General features: G+C 52.2%; 2 protein-coding genes across 2 annotated transcripts; both read right to left on the reverse strand.

Moving 5' to 3' along the window:
- Positions 1-524: 524 nt before the first annotated feature.
- Positions 525-9,892, reverse strand: TGME49_253890 (peptidase M16 inactive domain-containing protein; the record flags this gene model as incomplete). Its single annotated transcript, XM_018781030.1, has 11 exons — positions 525-743; positions 934-1,215; positions 1,646-2,491; positions 2,874-3,100; positions 3,532-3,837; positions 4,238-4,568; positions 5,240-6,184; positions 6,569-7,097; positions 7,560-7,936; positions 8,361-9,047; positions 9,827-9,892. 11 exons carry the CDS (start codon positions 9,890-9,892, stop codon positions 525-527), a joined length of 4,815 nt encoding a protein of 1,604 aa, XP_018638161.1.
- Positions 9,893-11,298: 1,406 nt separating this feature from the next.
- Positions 11,299-19,737, reverse strand: PBGS (parasite porphobilinogen synthase PBGS; the record flags this gene model as incomplete). The annotated part of the gene is made up of 7 exons (XM_002369404.1): positions 11,299-12,101; positions 12,801-13,062; positions 13,481-13,671; positions 14,703-14,850; positions 15,410-15,997; positions 17,417-17,557; positions 19,396-19,737. The coding sequence occupies 7 exons, from the start codon at positions 19,735-19,737 to the stop codon at positions 11,797-11,799; spliced, it is 1,977 nt and encodes a 658-aa protein (XP_002369445.1). The 3' UTR covers positions 11,299-11,796.
- Positions 19,738-20,472: the final 735 nt, after the last annotated feature.

The following is a 20,472-nucleotide window of genomic DNA, read 5'->3' on the forward strand; positions in this document are numbered from 1 at the left end:
ACAACGCCACTACAACAGCACGAAAGCATTCTGGGTCAGGTTCGGGTTTCTGCAGCTCTAAGTATAACTACAAGCTGCCAAAAATGAGGCAGTCTCACACGCTTTGGTTTGTCGTTGCACTACATTGCTTCGTTTCACAGCAGCGAAATCGCCGTATGACACACAGAACCATTGCCGCGACCTACCGTTCGACAGAAAGTGGGAAAATGTTTTCACGCCAGTATCCGGCTCGGCTGTATCCTTCTTATTTGTGTACAGCATTCAATGTGAAAGCCTCCGTTTACTAAATTGTAGGAATGTGCACATGGAAGCAAGCGTGTCGTGCAAACGGACTACGACCGAAGTTGAATTCACTTACGGTTTTCACGGCTGCGTCCTCGTCTCAATAGTCTGCCCATCGTCTACGAGATCACGAGCAAAGGTCGCTCTGTTCTGCGTACTTTCGCATAATGGGGGTAAATGTATCACTAGCATAACTAAACCGGCTGGCCAGTTGTTTCTCGTCTAAACGGCATCTCTCCGAATTAACCTCTAAGTGTTGAAGCTACGGAAAGACGCTTTCGGTCGCCACTCTTTCTCCCGATGAAGCCGCCCGGGGGTACGGGGCCGGCGGTTCCAACACCCTCCCAGAGGTCAGCGTCACGCAACCCAAAAGATTCAAATATCTCCTGCAGGTCCTCCAGCGTGACGCTCTCGACAACGGCAGGGAGATCGCGAATATATGCGATGTTCTTCTGTGGTAGCTGTAAATAAATGGGAAGGTAAACAAAACAAAAACGCATATTTATTCATGCTGTGGCAATATGTTTATTTTTAGTTACATACGCTGGAAAGGAGGGGGTGTATCAGCACCGGCTTGAACCCCACAACCATCAGAAGTGACCAATGACTTTCAAATCTTTCTCGTTCGCCTAGGTGGTATTGTTTACTTACATTGTCTAGTTGTAGTCCCGCAAGAAGCTCCATCCAATACCGCCCCATCTGTCTGTCGTGTGCATGCCGGGAGATGATTTGTTTCTTGGCACTTTCGAGCTGGTATCCTTGAAGCGGGCGAACCGTAGCGAGGTCCCTTAGCGCTGTGCGTGCGACTTGCAAAACTGCCTCCACGAGACGCGGTTCAGTATGTACGGTGACGACGAAGAGGCCGCCCCGAAGTATTTCAAAGGAAAGAAAATCGAAGGTCGCGTCGTACGTCAGGCGCTGCTCTTCGCGGAGCTGGAAATAAAAAGAGTCGTGAGGGACAACACAATCGCAGAGCCAAAGCAAATCAAAGAAAGACGATGACTCAAAGCTACGTCCGTGGCCTCCAGCAGGGTTATCAAGGATAAAAATCCGTAAGAATACACTTTCAACGCTTCGTTGACAAGTTGCCACGTCTCTCTGTGTACACGTAAACACGTATTATTGACCAGGGGCATGCACGCTTCTGTCAGCCTACGTGTGTGGCCGCTGATTCCACGCCTCGTCAACAGCGTATGGAGTTTAAGGCCTTCAGTAACTTTGTCGCCACGGCATTACACTGAACTGCATCTATTTACAGACGTTTGTAGCATAAGTACGGCAAGGCACTGTATCGATTGCCTCAAGATATTCTCCCCGATGAACTTGCCAAGTGCCTTGCGTGTGTGGCACGGTCGTCCCTTACCACACTGAACATGCGTTTGGAAACAATTTCTTGCAGAAGCCAGAGGGCGACGCGTCCGAAGGCTGGGTGGCGCCGCGGGTCCCACAGGGCCTCATCTTCACTGTCTGCTCCTAGGGGTTTCCCCTTTCCTTCTTCCTGATCCACATTCCTCGCTGTTTCCCCACCCAGCTCCGACTGGCTGCCTGCATGGTGCGTTCGCGCGTTCGAGAAAGAGAAAGACGAAGGCGCAAACGACGAAGCGAACGGATGGGACGAAGTCCACGCCAGCCTGCCGTTGGGGAGGACCCCCCATCTATTCGAGGCATAACCAGCCAGATGGACGACAGCACGTTCGTCGGAATCAATTACATGGACGTACACGCGTTGCTCTTTCCGTTTCTGGTCCCTTGCCCTCCCGGAAGCCTCTTCGCGACCGTTCGTCTCCTCCAGAGGACGAGAAATCACAGACGAACGCCGCCTTTGTAAATGGAGAAAAGGGGATTCTGCCAAACAGGCATCCATATCGTTCGACTTCTGTTCGTCGCGTTCGCCCCCCGACACGTGTAGCCTTCCCGCCACATCGCTCTCGCCCTCTGCGACCTGCTCTGCCGTGCTGTCGTCCTCATTCAGCGGAATGTTCTGCAAGGTTCCTAGGTACGCCTGCGCAAGCACCTCAGTGTCCCGTAGGTTGATATCACCCACAACGCTCAGCTCCATGTTTCCTGCCTTTAACTGGTCCTGCAGAAGCGTGCGGACGACTCGCTTCACATCTGCGAAAGAAAGGGTCTTGACGACCTCCGGACGAAGGCAGAGGAAACGCGGGTCGCCGCCACTCATCTCGATCACCAGCTCGCCCAGGGAGTATGCCTGGTTGCGCAAAAAAAACTCAAAGAGTGCATCAATAGCGTTCTGACACAAACGGTGCCTTGACGCAAGAGAGAAGAGCTGATTTGCAGTCTGAAAGTTCTGCAGATAAAATCGCCTAAGCTGGGAGTGAACATTATTTCAGTTACCCACGAAGACGGAGACAAATGGATGCGTGGACGAGCAAGCGAATCAGTGTGCTTTACATGGAACCGCTTGGCATGAGAATGCTAAAATGAAGCAACGACTTTGTCTTCACGACATCCACATACGAGTATGAATTGGTGTTACGACCGGTTGACTGGGTTTGAGTTAAAAGAGTTACATGCAGCTGTTCCATCAAGCCACAAACCGGGACGTTCTGCATCCACTCCGAGTTGCTTACTGAGAGATCCTTCGTGTAGTGTTCGCAGTCCAAAAGCACCTGCTGTCTGGCGCGATCGAACGCGTCTTCTTCGTACACGAAGGAGGAGAGAACGAGACGAAGAAGCTGAAATGCGCTCTCCAAAGGACCTCCCGCGGGGCCATTGTGGACCGGAAAATCACTCCCAATGTTTGTCGGGACGCTGATGTCAATCGAGAAGAACTCATCCAAGCAATCGATGGAAACGCCTGAAAAACAGCCGCCAAGACCGGACACAGAACACGCATTCTTAACCACACACTGAATGTGGTTCACAAACACATGTCCATATATATATATACATATATATATATATATATATACGCTTGTGGCCGATAAAGAGTTGCACGCCAAGCGAGCAGAAGGGAAGCAAATTCTAGCACACACCCGCACGTTTAAGCAACGTTACACTCTCCGCAGGTTTGGCAGATGCAGACATACGCGAAGAGAGACGGAAGTATTGGTAAGCAGACATATACGGTGAACATATCAGTGAAAAGATTCCCTGACCTCGGTTTGCCCGCTTCAGCCAAGAGACGACCTCATCAGTTTTTTCCTCGTCCTTTTCAGTTGGCGCAGATGACCACATGTCGAAACATGCAAAGCTGCTGTACACCCTTAAGTAGCTCGGGCCCCGTACCTAGAAGATTCCTTTGACAGAACCTTTCCACCTGTTGTCTGGTGAATTCTCCCAAGGCGCCACCTTCCATCATGGTTCGGGCGCCGAGGACCAGGGCAGCGCCCCAGCGACTGCGGGTCTCCAGCTGGCTTCGCATCCGGCTCTCTGCGCTGTCGGGATTCACATTCAGCACTGTAGGAACTCCTCTGTGTCCGTTTACTCGATCCACGTCGTTAGCTTCCTTCGCGCCTTCTTGTTCGAGTCGCCGGCCCTGCGGCGACGGCGAAGACAGGGCAGTTGGGTTCACCGCCGCACCCATGCGTCCGCCTGAGGACAAAAGAGTGGAAAGAAAATCAGTGTCTCCCCCTGAGCCCGTGCATTCTCCTTTTCGAGTGCATCCAAATCGAAATTCAACATCAACTTTCTCGCAGGAGCAGAGCCCAAAGTAGAAATTGGAACTTGTCTCCGTATGCATGACCCGATAAGCTGGCAAATATACTCATGGGCAACAGCAGGCCTGACGACGCAGGAAACGCACCTCTCCGGGCAGTTGGAAAAGAGTAACGAAGCTGCAGAAGAACGATTTTCGAAGCCACACAATCACAGACAAGAAAGACACTCGCGAAACCTCTGATGGGGACTGGACCGAAAAGACCCTATGAAAGGACTAGGAACGCGAGAACAACCAAAACGAATTTTCATCTTTTCAACGAAACATCCAGTTTACCTGGAAGCAGAAGGCGAATGTGCGCGGTGCCTTTCTCATCATCAGCAACCTTCGCATTGAATTTTATGTTGTTGTGTAGACGCGTCAGTCTCATTGAATGGCTGCGAAGGAAAGCCCGCTCGCTGTCTGCATTGTCGTCCTTCTTCTCTGGGCCAATCCTGTGCAAAAGGGGGGTGGCGTGGTCACCTGATATCCCTGCATTCTCTGGAGGTATCTCCGGTCGGGTGACCTTCCGCGATTCTCGGTTTCCTTCATGAACAACGTCCCGAAACTCCGTCGCCTGACGAAAAAGCGCGGCACTCTCTTCAGCGCTCAACAGGCGCGCAGGGGCCTAAGGAAAGGACAAGTGCAAGAAGAGAGCAAGGAAGCCAGAGCAAATGTAATACTGGAGATCCAACACGATTTCACGCTCAACACAGAAAAACGGAAATAAGCAGAAGCAGGAGCAGTGAGGTATGTGGGCCTCGACCAGAGGGACGTAAAGGAGCCCGGTTTCCCTACAGACCACCGCAAAGAAGTCCGGCACGAGACAGCAACCACGAGAGTTCTGCGGTCGTCCGCATCGCAAAAGAAAGACAACAACATGCACACTGCTGACGACGACAGTGAATGTTCCATAGAAGCCAACAGAGTTGACAGGCAGGTGTCACCAACAGTGGCACTCCACATCCACACTCTTCCACGTGCTCCTGTTCGAATACGTGTATATATGTATATATATATATATATATATATAACTGTTTGCAATATTTCTAATTGCTTTACGATATGGCCTGGCAGACAGAGCCAGGTAGCCTCAGTGCGTTTCCAGCCGAGTGCCCGCAAACGTATTGAAAGTTATTGGTCCTACTCCTCAGTTTGCGCCACCTCAAATCTGCTTCGTTTAAGCCGTGCGCCGATAACCGCGCCAGGAGGGGAACTTCACACTCTCACCAGTTCTCCCAAGAATCCGAACGATCCCCCGACCCGTGTACCCTTGCATTCTTCTGCGCCTCATCCTACCTGTATGTCGGCTGTTGGCGGCCCGATTTCTTGCTGGAATGCATGCGTGATTGCCGCGGCGATGTCTTCCTTCTTGATGGGGACGATGGTCGTGTCGCCGTGTGTCGCGTCCCCCCCGTTTTGCTCGACCGGGTCTGGCGGATTTTCTTTCTTGGCGTCTGCTCCTTGGTCTGCAGAAGATTCATCGCCCGACCCTGGTGGACGGTGTCTCTTGACTTCTCTCTCCGTGCCATCGAGAGGGCCAGGCCGAAGCCGCCGGCTGACCAGCGCACTGCAGCTCGGCACTGCGGGGCTTGGCACCCGGTCCTCAGTTACTTCATTTCCCTCTAAGGATTCGGCCGCACCGTCTTCATTTCCCTGCTCTGCGCTTTTCTTCCGAGGTCGCTCCGAAGCCGCCGGGCCGTGCATGAAGGCAAGCACGACATCAGGTCCACTCTGCGCGTCGTCCGGGTGAATTTCGATCCATCTGCACAAGTCGTTTGCTTCTTTGTTGATCTCGCGTAGCAGCTCTTCTTCACTCGCGGCGAGGGCATCGGCGTCGGCTCTCTCAGCTTCGGCGTCCTCGCTAGCTTCAAGTGCGGAATGCTCTTCGTCTGTGTCTCTGGCTGACGCCAACGCAAGCGGCCCAGCCGGCGCAGACAGCGAGGCCTCCGGAGACGAAGAAGGCGAGACAGAGCCTGGAGCTGACGACGACTCGGTCGACTCCGAAGGGACAATAGGACTGTTGGTGGTCGCGCAGTGAAGACCTAAGAGATCCATAGCGATCTGTTTCTCCTCTTCAAGATGCAGGAGAGTATGATGACAAGCTGCTGTCTCCATCACCACGCGAAGCATGTCGGCAGATGAAAGTTGAGAGAGACGAAGACGACGCAAATTCACGCTGTACGTGCTCAACAGGCTCCTCAACTCCGACCGAGAGAGGCCGTAGTGAGCCATTTGCCGCACCTAAGCACAAGAAAAGATAAAAGGCGTTTTGCATTTCTCTTGCGAATCGTGACGCCACGACGGCAGCCCGCAGCTCGCACGACTACCTGAAAAAGGGAAACCTGTACACGGCTGGAAGGAAACGTTCAACGCATCTCCTGACTTGGCATCATCATCCCCGCACTAAGCAGAGCCCTTACCCTGCCTCTGTATCTATCTATCTATCTATCTATATATATATATATATATATGTTTATATGTATGTATGTATTCATCTCTCATTAGGTCTATACCAATACCAACGTATCTATGTTTATCTGTGTATCAATATGCAACCGTGAACACAGAATATATATATATATATATCTACATAGCTGGTCTGCGAGCGTTTGATCTAGTCCTCACTTGTTGAATGGCTGTGTTGATGGCATCTTTCCATTCTTCTCCCCGTTGATTCGACTGAACTTCTAGCGAAAGGACGCGACATCCTTCTTTGATGCTGTTGACTTCACACAGGTCGATCTGATGAATATTCGCGCCTCGCTCCCTGGTGGCACAACTGAGACGCAGGGACAGGGCCTGAAGAATCAGCTTGCGCAAAATCAGCCGCTTGTAGTCTGCGAACGTCTTGAGTGGCCGGAGTGGCTTCTTCGATAGGAAAACCAAGGAGAACTGTTGAATCAAGGGATGCTTCCAGATGTGCAGCTCGCGAGAAGAAAACAGCGAAGACGAGGGGCATCCGCCAGAAGCGGAACCACGAGCAGACGCCGAGGAAGCCTGAGAAGTCTCAGGCGACGCCGCAGACGGAGGCGCATCAGCAGAAGGAGACTCTGGAGAAGCCGAAGGTCTAGAAGAAGATGCAGGAGACGAAGGCAGGCTAGTAGAAGACGACGAACTTCGCCAACGGTGGGCGAGTGGAGGGAACCACGCCGAGCTGACGATGTGGGAAGCGAAAAGACGAACGAGATACACATTTTGTTCTTGATTAGAAGAAACGCATGCACGGTGTGTGTCCTCTCTCGCACGGCATCAGCTTCGGCCACCGACACACTCTCTGACTAAAAAAAACCTTTTCCCTAGCATCCCAAAAGTTGTCGCCCAACTCCAGATTTCCACCTCAATGCACGCGCCGCCGGTCATACAAACACCCGCGCGGTCCTCCATCATCCGATGCCCAACAGAGCTTTTTATTTTTCTTGATCAAACAGGCCGCCAGCCACGGAGTCGTTCGTTTCGCCGACCCCTTGGCACAACACCCACGAGCACATACGACGACGGTTTTTGTCTACCTCGCAAGTGGCGCAGCTTCCAGGAATGTTTCTCTCGAAAGACAAAGCATGGAAGTAGACCAATCCAGCTTCACGGCTTAGCTTTTTTCGTTTGGTCGTTTTCTTACACGTGTTTGACGGTGTTTTTCCAGACATCGTTCAACTTGAGCCAGTTGGATTCTTCCTCCTCTTTGGGTTTGACAGGGCCGAGGATTTCGCGAACGACTTTCTCTGCGCGTTCGCGGCCAATGTCCCCGACGACGTAGATCGCCGCGTTGTCGGGTCTGTAGCAACGGGCGTGGAAGCGCCTAGCGTCTTCGACCCTCCACGATCTTATCTGGTCTAGGCGACCGATGGGGAACCGCGAGGGCAGAATCGTCTCTGCATGCAGCAACGAGAGCAGAATCTGCTCCTTTCGGTACGAAATCGTGTTCACCAAAGACGCCTCAGAAATCACCGCCGCCCGCTCCCGATTCAAACGCTCAGTGGTAAACTGCGTCGGCGCCTGGAAAGAAAGGACAATCCGAAACTGGTAGGACACGGTTGGAAGCGCGACAGAGGTAAGGCATCCCGAGGAATACGAGGCCGGCTCGAGAATCAGAAGAACGTAGGGAAACGGCGTCCCGCAAACACCGTAGACGTGTGCCAACAATGCAGAACACTGGAGGCCGCGCTGATCCTTGAAGCAGAAACAAGGTGACCAGAGAATCGCTTCCACTCTCTGCAGAAGCATCTGCAGGCGAGTCCCTGACACGACGCTGCCAACCAGGAAGGCGAAAGGGTGAAGCGCCAGGAATGAGCAAGTGCTAGGGGAAGTCAAAACCAATCTCGGGTGACAAATTCTCCGCGCGCTCTACCCCTGCCAAGTCGCAAGACAGCATGCAAGCCGCCAACCTGAGAGGAGGACGCAGCGACTCCAGTCTGCTCACCTCCAGGACTTCTCTCATGGCGGCCAGGGCTAAACGGAGTTTCGCTTCGGTGGTCAGTTGCTCCTGGCTCGCGTCTCGCGTAGTTTCGTCCTCTTTGTCGCCGCCTCGCCACGCCGCAAAGAAGACCGTGTGGTGGAAGTCTGTGTACGCGTTGGTTTCTGCTTGGTGGCGAATCAAGGCCTCTCGCTTTCGACTGCCCATGTAGCTGATATGTTCGCAGAGATGGGCGATGCCGCGCTCGTGCTCTCCCTCGCTGGTGCTGCCTGCGTGCACCTCCATATGCACCTCAAGCGACCCTGGAGGGTACGCATGGGGAAGAAGGAAGTAAGCCAAGCCGTTCGGAAGCTCGTTTTTCGCTGCGTATGGATGCGCCGGCAGCAGAGGCGAAGAGGCAGAAGAGCCTAAGGCAGAGCGCGAAGAAAACGAAGAGATGAAGCCCGAAGCTTCTGCAGAGGGAGACAACACGCCATCGGCGAGCGACGGAGGGGGAACAGAAAAGGAAGCTTGGCGGGGAGAGCGCGAAGACAAGAAAAGAGACGAAGGAGAAGACAGAGACGACGAAACGTCTGGGACAGAAGGAGAGGCGTCGACAGTCAGGGAAAACGACGCCGGAGGACCAGGGTGAGGAGGAGGGCGCCGCCGCGTCTGCATCCAAGATCTTCTGCTAAACCGCGTGCGAGACTCAAACTGCGGACACACAAACATCCGCGCTCTCTCGGGTTTGAAAAAAAACTCAAATGTCAAATCAAAAACATAAACTTTGAAAATACTGTTGTGTCGGCATGATTCAGCGGGCGCAGGTGTACAGAGATATATAAACAGACGCACCTACAGCTGCCTGGTACTCCCCTGTCGAAGGAAAAACAGTTGATGCATGCTTTTTACTGCTTTTCGTTTTTCAAAGAAAAAATGACACGGTGATGCACACAAGATGCGTCACGCCTTCTTGTCCTGCGTTTCCTATCTGGCGCAGGCCTCGCTTTAAACAGAGTTATTCCAAAAAGTTGACTCTTCTTGTCTTTGTGTCACAGAAACAGAACAAGTGAGCAAACTAACTAGCTGGCGAAGCCTCTGTGGTGTGGCGGGACAACTCGAAGTTGCGCGCCTGCGGTCACGAGCACTGGGTGGAAGACAGTCGACCCAGGAAAGAGACGACTTGGCTTGTGCCCCTGAATCTAGACTGGTGCCTTTTTTCATCGTGATGTTTGGTCCAAAGGAAACTATCCACACGAGACGAAACACTCGAGAGACGCGGGGGCATCAAAAAAAGAGACCTGGGGCGGTCACGAGGAATTCGTTGGCAACGCATTTCTCTCTGGGATGACCGGGAAGTAGCGAAGAACCGAAAACCAGAAAAGGCAACCGAGTCAAGCGCCCGGGTGCCAGGGCAACAAAGTGTGTTAGTATAGCTTGCTATTCCCCTTAGCACGGTCTCTGCTGACACGGCTAGTCCATTCACCGGTCACCCGCGTAAACATGAGAACAATGCCTCTCAGCCCACGCCGTAAGACGAGAAAGCGGAAAAGGGCCATCTTCGACAGAAGGAAAGAATCCCTGTCTCTCCGCAAACAGAAACACACGTTGCCACCTGCCCGTGAGCGCAACGACTGGTGAAACGGAAGGCCAAGCCACTCTGTACAAGTCGGGACTAAACACGGAAGGATTACAGCTAGACCCTCAACGAGGCGCCAAAGGGACAGGCGCATCGCTGAATCAGCTGAAGAAAAACACTTGGCCGTAAAGCGAGGATCGGCTGAGAGACAAACGCATTTCATGGCAGCATCCCCGCATGTGAGCAACGCGCCGATCCGCATATGTTGAAGGAACGAGAAGGCAAAAAACGCACAATGCCTTCCACCTGGGAACGATCCGTCCGTAAGGACTTCTGACGCTTCCCGCTGTTTGACAGAGACACGAGAAACGCGCGAGCTCTTCACGAAATGCACCAACGCGAAGGGAAGAAAAACATGCCCAGAAAAGCGGCGTTGAATGCAAGGACAGTGGAGCCTTCCCACGAGCGACAAGCACTCTGTCAAGAACACAACGAGGACGGAGAATCCCTCCCTGAAGACTGCCAAGAACCGGAAAGACGAAACCGCCGCGAGGCGCCCCATGTACTATACATCGGCTGCTTCACAGACACAGACACTCATCACCGCCACAGATTCACACGCGCATACACCTACATACATATACGCAAATGTGTAGATGTGTGTATGCATACGTGCGAGTACATGGAAATGCACTCGCTGTAGACTTCAGGCGTCACTAGAAATGCATGGAACACTTCGAGGCCTCCGATGGGTTCCTTGAAGGCCTCACACATGGAATCGTTGTCTCCGCACTGCCGCATTGATCCACTTCTCCAGTGGTATCAAACCTCCAATGAAGGGACGCTGCGTGATTAGTGTCAGTAACGCAGCAGTCCCTCTAGCGCTTTGCGAACACACATCCCCGTCATTTGGTCTCTCCCAAATGTACCTTAACATACGAACCTACGTGAGCAAAATAGATGCTCATCGTGCACACACAAGTATATATACATATATATGTATATGCATGCGCATTGATGTAGTGGCTGAGGGAGAAGAGGAAGGGACCGAGGACGAAGCGAGGCAACAGACCACACACATCACGAAGGCTCCCAGCAACGCTCTTCAATTCACCGCTCTTTCAACGAAGAAGGAACAATACAACACAGACTTGGTGACCAGCTCGGGCTTCGGCATCCGCGTATTCTGGAGTGACAACAGAGGCGCTGAAATTGAGATGGAGAGGAGCACAGTTCGTGGCGTTCAGCACTCCTCCCTCATTAGGTATTGGCCGCAAACACGAAGAGGACGAGGACTGGAAACCGCGTTGAATCGAGTCTATGTTCAAGTCCCTCGGCCTGTCTCTGGAAGGTGTGGAACGACCGTTCTTCTCTCGTCCTCTTTTTCCACCTCGGAGTTTCGGAATCCGACCCATCTGAGAAACGGTCCTTCTGAACACGGCTCTGCATTTCGTTTTCCACGTCAACAGCTTCCTTCTCGACGAAAAAAGACAAATCGCTGTGCGAAGTTGAAGACCGCGCGAAGAGGGGTCCGCGTCATCAGCTTTCGGCAGATGCCGTGTGCACTCCGCATTCTCTTCCAAATTCCAGCTGAAGTCTGAGAAACAATGCTCCAATTCCACGCCTGCCTCTGCCAGGCTCCGCATCCCTTCTGCTCAGTAGGCCGACCGCCGCAACGTCCTCCGGGCGAACAGAACATCTGCAAGGACTGGGGCAGAAATAGGCAAGGGCGGTTGCCGAGAAGACGGAGGTTGCGAAGCGAGCACCTGAGACTTTCGTCTTCTTGCTGAGTCCTACAGAACTCCCTCTCCACCCTGGGTGTCCTTAGGTCTTTGGGGAACGCCGAAGGCGATGACATGTCCTATCCCCTTTCTTCTCGTCCGTTTAGTAGCAGGGTTCTGTAAACTTCTGCGTTCCTTTCATGTCCTCGACCATCCATTTGGCCGCCTCTTTGGCGTAGTAGGTGGCCACGGCGTCTGCACCCGCGCGTCGGAAGCTCTTGAGGACTTCCAGGACCGTATCCTTCTCACTGATGTAGCCCTTCTCCGCCGCGGCTTTGAGCATAGCATATTCTCCCGAAACGTGGTAAGCCACCATGGGCAGTTTCGACTTCTCGCGAATCTTTGCCAATACATCCAGATACGGGAGCCCCGGCTTCACCATCAGCATGTCCGCGCCTTCAGAGGCGTCTGGGAAGCAGCCAGAAAGAGCAAACGAGAAACGAAGTCCATTTGCCCATCTTCCATCTCCAGAAAGTTCGCCTCGCCTCTTGCCACTACCAGACAATAGAGAGACAACCGTCGGGGGTACGCACAGCCGGTGCGAGAGCTGTGTGTGCATCGGCCCAAAATGGACCAAGTGCCGAGCGCAAGCCAAAACGAATCGACAAGAAAGACTCTCTCCTATATTCGAAGGAAGCAAAAATGTCCCTCCCTCCTTCTCTAGCTCCGCGTCTCAGTGTAACTGACGATTCGCTTTCCCACACTCTCGTATACACCCACCCACCCCACAACGTCAACGGCAGCGGAACGCATCACCCACAAATACAAATATATATATATATATATATATGAATAATGGGGAATCGAGACTGAGGCTTGTTCCGTAAGTGCCGCGTATATCTTCGTGCACGCATTTACAAGTATACGCGTATGCATGAGCGTGTAAAGTGCACTGGAGGCATGAAGCTTCAGTAACCCGCAGTTCGCAGAGTGTTGTTCAATCCTGGTTTATTTGGCTCAGGCGAGTAGTATCAGGTTTGACTTTGTGTCCCAACCGATCTGAAATCGTGATGGTTTTGTGCCGTTTTCATGAATCTCGTTTGTTTTCTTTGATGCATGCTTTCCACATCAAAGACCTCACCCCGTTCAACGCTCGGCCTCGCCTACCTGCTTCGGCTTCTCTCTCTGCTTCGCGGGAGTTCGACGGGTCCATCTGATATGTTTTCTTGTCTGTGCCGCCAACCATGTGTGAGTCCAGAGCATCGCGGAACGGGCCATAGAACGAGGAGGCGTATTTGCAGGAGTAGGCGAGAATGCTGGTGTCTGTGCAACCTTCCATGTCGAGAGACTCCCGAATCGCCGACACACGTCCGTCCATCATATCACTCGGACACACCATATCTGCCCCTGCGCGCGCAAGCGTAATCGCCTGAAGGCACAGAAAAGAGCAAGTCGATTGCGCCGTTCATGACTGCTACGTTAGGTGCACTGGGTATGATGGTATTCAGCATGACGTTCAAAGAGCCCGATTTGTACACAAGCTACACACAACGACGTCACGATATTCACTTCAGTGGTATGTTTCCCAATGTTCGGTTAATTACGACGCCTCCCCTGCACTGGACAGTGGAAGAGACACACAGAACTCTCGAGGGCGCCTACAAAAGCAGCTGCAAAACAAAGAACAAACACGCACATGAAGATATGCGAGCGTCAACGGTACAGACGAAAACGCGGATTCGCAGATCTCCGATCCGGCGCAATCCGCGAACGCACGCCGGACTTACACCCGTCCACAGATGCAGACAATCACAAAAAATATACTTTCCGGCATGTAAAGACTTTACCTGTTTGCACAGCTGGTGAACAGTAAGATCGTTTACGATCTTTCCGCTTTGTTCATCGACAACGCCATCGTGACCCATAGAGCTGTATGGGTCAAGAGCCACATCTGCCAGGAGAAGGACATCTGGGAAAGCTTCCTTCAGAGCCATTATGGCGCGAGGCAAGAGGCCGTCCGGATTGTAGCTTTCTTCGGCTGAGCAAAAATCACAGAAAAACATTTTTCACGGTTCGTAGGGCGCATTTCGCGTGACGACTGTTGAGATCCGGTTTCCCTCGACTTCAGGGGGCAAAAACCACCGGAAAGGCGGCGGTGGACGGCAGGATGGTTCCTTATCATGCGACAACTCCAGCGCACGATCTAGCTAGGATTTCCACTTTGCACGGAGGATATAGTAACGTCTCTGCACCAGTCTAGATTGATAGTTTGGAAGTCGATATGAAGTGAAGCAAAAGTGCGTTTATCTCGGATAAAAGAACCTTTCCTTGAACACAAAAAGAGCAACGATGTCGGTTTGCGCGAACTCGAACATCTGTCTCATATGGCACCGCGAAACAACTGAAGGTAAAGCAGCTGATCCACGAGGTAAAGTAAATATCTGCTTCGGGAAGCTGAAAACAAGCGAAAGCTCTCTCGAGTTCGACCAGTGCTCTACGACAGAGACGTCCATCGGAGGAGGAGACGCATTCAAAGATGCGATTCAGAGCTCGAATCTCAACCAGGATTCCAAACGAGAAAGATATTCACCGACCGCTTCTGAGCGGAGGCTTCTGTACCGCTACGTCATACTCTGAGACGAATCGCTCCCTCATTCCAGTGCCCCACCGCCAAAGGCCACAGCTGCTAGACATCCGGTCTTTCGAAGCAACGACTCGGACAGACGGACTTTAGGAAGGAGATGACAGACGGGAAAACCGTGGCTTTGCACAGTTTGTCTACAAAGGTTCACACGCAGTGAGGACCGCTTTTAGGAAGCGACAGAAAAAGCTGAAGGGGAGAAGGAAGGGTTCACCGAGGGAGCGCGATATGCGGGTATTGGATTTCAGTAAGTGGCATCAAAACTATGCTCTGCTAATCTACTATAACTCGGATCCGGTGAACACAAAACAAAGACCTGCAAGATGTCAAGCAGAAGCCTGTCTCATCGAATCTGCATTCCAGAGAACGATCGTTCGTGGAAACCCAGACAACGCTTTGCACAATCTGCGTCAGAAGGCCTCGCCTACCCATGACTGATTTGAGTTCGTCATCGACTTTCGGGAAGAGCATGAACGCTTTGATGCCGTAGCTTCGGGCCTCGCCCACCTCCTTCAACAGATCTTCCATGCTCAGACGACTTTGGCCAGGCATCGAGGGAATCGGCACACTCGTTTCCTACGAGAAAACGGGAAATGCACTTGTGCGATGGAGCCACATGGTACGCAACGTTTCGAGAAGTATACGCCTGGACGACAAATCGACACATGGGGTCTCCTCAAGTTGAAAAGGCTCCACGCATCGCTCTAGTGGCTCAGGTTGTACTACTTCTCCTATACAAACGGACACATTTATATCTGTAACCATCCATCCATATACATATACATGCATATATCGCATGCATCTAAAGGCGCACTCCCACCCATATCTTCTGATACAAGGAAAATGCGGTTCCACATTTAGACGGCTGCGCGTTTGTGGTATTGGGCCGAGTGGAGCCATTCACACTGTTCTGACTCATTCCACGTTGACACAACTATGTTTGTGAAGCACGGTCTATTCGCGTCGACATGCGGACAGAAGTGAAAGTGTATGTGCCTTCGAATGCGTTTCGTCGTCACTCACATTTCGTTGACATGTGGGTGACACAAAAAAAATCCATCCCACCACATTTCCACCGCCTCCTGTAGATACTGAAAAGATGATCCCACTGAGGGAGCGAGGAACCGGCTCTTACTTCGTCGTGGACAAAAAGAGGATAGATGAGACTCGAAGGTTTGACGAGGTTTTCCTGGACGAGTTGGCGAACGGCGCGGTTTTTCCGGTTTCTTCGAGGGCGTGCTTGAATGGGAAGCCAGACCTCGCCGTAGTTGTTGTTGTCGAGGGGCCCCCGTGGCGTCATCGGATCGTAGTCCTCATCATCCTCCTCATCGTATTCCTCGTCTTCGCCCTCGTCTTCGCCCTCGTCTTCGTCATCGAACTCATCGTCTTCGAACTCGTCCTCTTCCTCTTCGTCTTCCTCAAGGCGGCCTCGGAGCGGCTCTTGATGCACCGCTCCCTTCTGCGCACTCATCCCGCCTCTGAACTGACCCTTCGCCCCGCCGGGTGTTCCCTTCCCCACCGGCGTCGGACCCGCCGCGGCCCCGAGGCGCTGGCCCCGCGCCCCAGGCCCGCGACCGCGTTGGGCTCCGAGATTTCTTCGGGCTCCGCGGCGAGACACGAAGGAACAGACCTCAGGCAGCAGCGCACTAGGATGCGCAGCACAAGAGGAACGAGACGAGGACGAACACGGACAGGAAGAGAACGGCTTGGGAGCACCGAAGATCTGCACGGTCACCAGAGGAAGACACGAGGTGCTCGCGTCGGAAAGAGAGCTTCTGTCTCCCGTCCACGCAGAGGACCAACCACAGCAAGCAGTTCATGCACCATCCGTACGTACCCCTCTCCACAAGCAAATCAGGATTCGGTCCGTGAGATACAAGGCAGACGTGAGTTGAAAGCGAGCGAGGAATATTCACTCTCAGCCATCAGACGCAACATAGAACACGGAAAGTGATTGCACGTCAAAGACGAAAACACAGGCGAAATGCACTAGCATGGACCTTGACAAAGCGGGGCGTAACCGAGCTGGGAAACTCGCCGCGTTTCGTTTCGTTCACGTAAAACAAGCCTTCAAACATGCACATGCTTCTCCTCCTTTCCTTGGAAAGCTCTCTTCATTCGACCCTTCTCCATTCCGCCCTCCACCCTTAGTCACCGACACGAATGTGGGCCGCTCAACAGAAGACCCTTCCGGATTTGCGTCACAAGGCCCCAATCCACCGGCTACGGTTCATCGTTCGCTTCAAGCTCCCCTGTGTGCTCCATGTCTCCGGCCCCGACGCACGCACCCGAAAAAGCAAAAACTCGGAAATGCAAGCCAACAAAGGGGCGAGAAGATCACGGCTCTTGACCGCACACACACTGGGGGGGGGGGGGGGGGCAGACATTGAATCCAGTCGCGACGAAGCCGCCGCGAAAACGATGACCCACATACGCCCCTGTCGTGTTGCTTGTTTTCTTCAGAAACGTCACGGGCAAACAACCCTCGATGTCACGGAAAGGGAGACAGCCGACTCGCCACTCACACGCAAGAGTCCCCCAAGAATAGAGATGTGGACACATGTGGATGCACCAGCTTGCACGGTAGCAGGAATATATATATATATATATGCATAAGGACAGCCGTCGAGGAAGGGTCATTTATAAGGCTAGAGGTGGCGTTCGAAAGATTGTGTCCACTGTCAGTGCATCACTGCGTACTGTTCTTTCCAGCCTTTCCCAGTTTTCTCATGTCAGGTGCCTCTTAGCAGGGATAATGAAGCAAGAGAAGAGTAGGGCGACAGGTTGGTTAACGGTGGGAGGAATCCACAGAAAGGTCCTAACTTAGCGTGTTTAACTGAATGCTGTGATCATTGTGAAAACGATCAATGCCGCCCATGTGCTGGTCTACGTCCTCCACGCTTCCCCTTATTTCGCTGAAGAAGGCTTCCAAAACAAAAGATTCGATACTTCTTTACCCATCAGCAACGCGTCCTGATGCAGTGGGAACATTCCTGACCGCATTCGATACAGCTTGAGACCGGACGAAAGCGAGTAAGGCGATTCTGTCGAGAAACGCACGCATGTGCTCCTCTGCTGGGCTGACGATGTCGTTAAGCACCTAAAGTGTGCATACGCCGGCGCGTTTGGACCTCTCACTTACCGGCGACGCAGCGAGTTGTCGAATTTCAGGTTCCGATGCACGCGACCGGAGAGAAGAAGCGAGTTCGCGACCGACGGGCGACGCAGTGACCTGGACATTTAACCCGCGAACCTTCGCTCCTCCGGAGAAAAGCTCTCCGGTCTGAAGCGAAAAGAAAATACGTTTTGTTGGCCATCCTTTCACGTTTCTTCCACTTGGACTCAAGAAACCCAGCAACCCTGCAGCTGTGATCGACACCGCGCTTGCAGCTGTCTTCGACGAAAGAATGAAGAGCCGGCAGCCCCAGCACCGTGAACCGATGGTACAGACAGGCCAACACGAAGTGCACTCCCTGCATGCAGTGGAAGATTCCCCGCTCGGTTAAATCCCACTGTATACAAGAAGGGACTGAGACTGCTCTTTTGTGATGCCAGACACGCGAAACCGGACAGAGGAGATTGACCTTACGCAGAACACCGTAGAACCGAAACAGGAGACGCAGCGAGACAGAAGGCAGAAGAACACAAGCGGCGTGGACACAAGCTGTGGGTGTGTTTTTTAGCAAAGCACAGAAGTATATATGGGATTCAAGAAAAACTCAAAAAAATCTATCTACAGAAGTATATATGGGATTCAAGAAAAACTCAAAAAAATCTATCTACAGAAGTATATATGTGATTCAAGAAAAACTCAAAAAAATCTATCTACAGAAGTATATATGGGATTCAAGAAAAACTCAAAAAAATCTATCTACAGAAGTATATATGTGATTCAAGAAAAACTCAAAAAAATCTATCTACAGAAGTATATATGTGATTCAAGAAAAACTCAAAAAAATCTATCTACAGAAGTATATATGTGATTCAAGAAAAAAAAAATCTATCTACAGAAGTATATATGTGATTCAAGAAAAACTCAAAAAAATCTATCTACAGAAGTATATATGGGATTCAAGAAAAACTCAAAAAAATCTATCTCAAAACGAAAAGGGCGTTTCACGAGATCGAACGACGTGCTTATAGGTGAAGGCGGATGAAGGTAGAAACAACAGGACGAGGTGCCACAAGGGAGGACGAGCAGAAAACGAGATACTTGGAAGCAGGGACGAAGCACACAGAAAGGCACTTCTACAGTGTTTCGAACGGAGTTCGACTGTAACGCGATTAGAGGAACCGGGGGAAAAATCAAACAGAAAAAGAGCGCCTGACCGAATTCAATGGTGGCTCTCGGCTGTCACAGTACAAGCTGTAAACGAAGGTGTTATATTGTCTCTGTACAGAAGATGCGCGATCCAGAACGGTAGAAACCACATGCGTCAGCAATTTCCACTGACATAAGATATACACACACAGCTTGGATACTTAAGTCACGCAAACGGAGGCATTAGATGGTTTATCGTTTACGACACAGAACTCGGTCCCCGTTAGGAGAGACAGAATATCAGAGTTCAGCAATCGAATGAGCCGATCTAGGGAGGTAGGAAAGCGTAGTCAGCGACATCCAGCCTCTCAGGGTACATTCGCATGTGGAATATCGCATATCCGCCGTCGATGCAAATGCGTTTCTGGGGTGCTACAGTCGCTCCCCACCTCCCTTTCCCAAGAGCATGTGTGGCACCCTGGATACCTGGACGACACTACATATCTGTTGCAGCGTCAAAACGATGCCTTGTATCGCGTGAAACCAGAGTTAGAAGAGAATGTACGCATTCACATACATCTCAAAAGGGCTACACAGACAGAAGAAGGATTTATCCCAACGCATACTTTGTATTCAGACAAAACGGTGATCTGGCGTCAAAACACAAGCATGCATTCTACGTGTTCATGCGGCGAAAAACACCGTCCATATCATTGCCAAAGTCCGCCTGTAACCACGGGTGTACATACACACAGAGACATGTGTAGTTGCTCCCGCTGTTTGGAGGCGGGGTTCCCGTCCGTTCGATCTGACAACATGAGTAACACTGTGCGCACAGAGTTTCGTGCGGCGTTGCCTACCTGCTCCGTGGTACAGCTCCGCGAAAGAGGAGGCGCGACGAGGAAACCTAGGGACTTAGATCCCTTCCTCCTTGCACCATTTCTACGTGGTTCTTCGCTTTCCCCATTCAGGGTGATAGCGAGAGAAGCTCCGGAGGGCAGCCCCGCAGTCGCCTCAGTCCTGGAGTGTACGTACAGCGCGTTGTGCGGCGAGACAGAACGACCGGAAGAAGCCACCGAAGCTGGCGTAGGAAAGGAACCCGCGACTGAGGAAGACTGGAGGAGCGCGTCGACAGAGGGAGACGGGAAGAGAAGGACGAACAAGAGGAAGGAAAGTCGGAAGAAAAGCGAGAGAGGACGCATTTTGGAGAACGAAAAATGGTCAGAAAGACAAAGAGGGCCACTCGGCGGGCACACATGCACTCGAAACTCTTGAGGCGGGAGAAAGAACAGGGGGGAGAAGCTCATAAAGACTGCTGTGTCAGAGACAACCCCTCAAAGGATATGCGAGGGCTCTGACCATACTAGCTCCTGAGGAGTCGTCTTCTCTCGCTGCGCATGCGAGGAAGAAACGGTAATCCCTGTGTGACACCTGGGCACCGCGCGATCGTCAGGTGATCGTGTGAACCCTGTCTCTGATCGCGTGGGGCGACAAATCGTTCACCGGCTGCCGAAAAAAAGAGGAAAGGAGATTCGAGAAAGATGTGGACGAATCCCAGGAGAGAGCGACGCGCTCCCCAGACATGCAGAAAGCGTAAAGCCGCGGAGACACGCCGGCCCCTCGGTGTGGTCTCCACTCTCCAGCCGCTCTCTCGACACTCGAGGGACACCTCGATTTCCGCGTCTCTTCTGTCTCTCACTCCGCCCCCCGTGACCTTTCTCGTGTGTGTGCGTGCGGATTTCTGGTCTCTTGCGTTCATTTGAAGAGAGTTGGTCGAAACAGTTGGAGAAAAGCGAAAGAAAACAAGGGCCTTACGTCAATTTTCAGAAAACCCAGCGCCCCTGCGAGGAAAACACCCCGAGATAGAAAACGCATGTCCGCCTTTTCTTGTACCCGAAGCTAAGAGCACTGTTCAGAGACACCGAACCGCGCAAAGA

The sequence above is a fragment of the Toxoplasma gondii genome, chromosome III, assembly GCF_000006565.2.
Source record: "Toxoplasma gondii ME49 chromosome III, whole genome shotgun sequence".
NCBI lineage: Eukaryota > Apicomplexa > Conoidasida > Eucoccidiorida > Sarcocystidae > Toxoplasma > Toxoplasma gondii.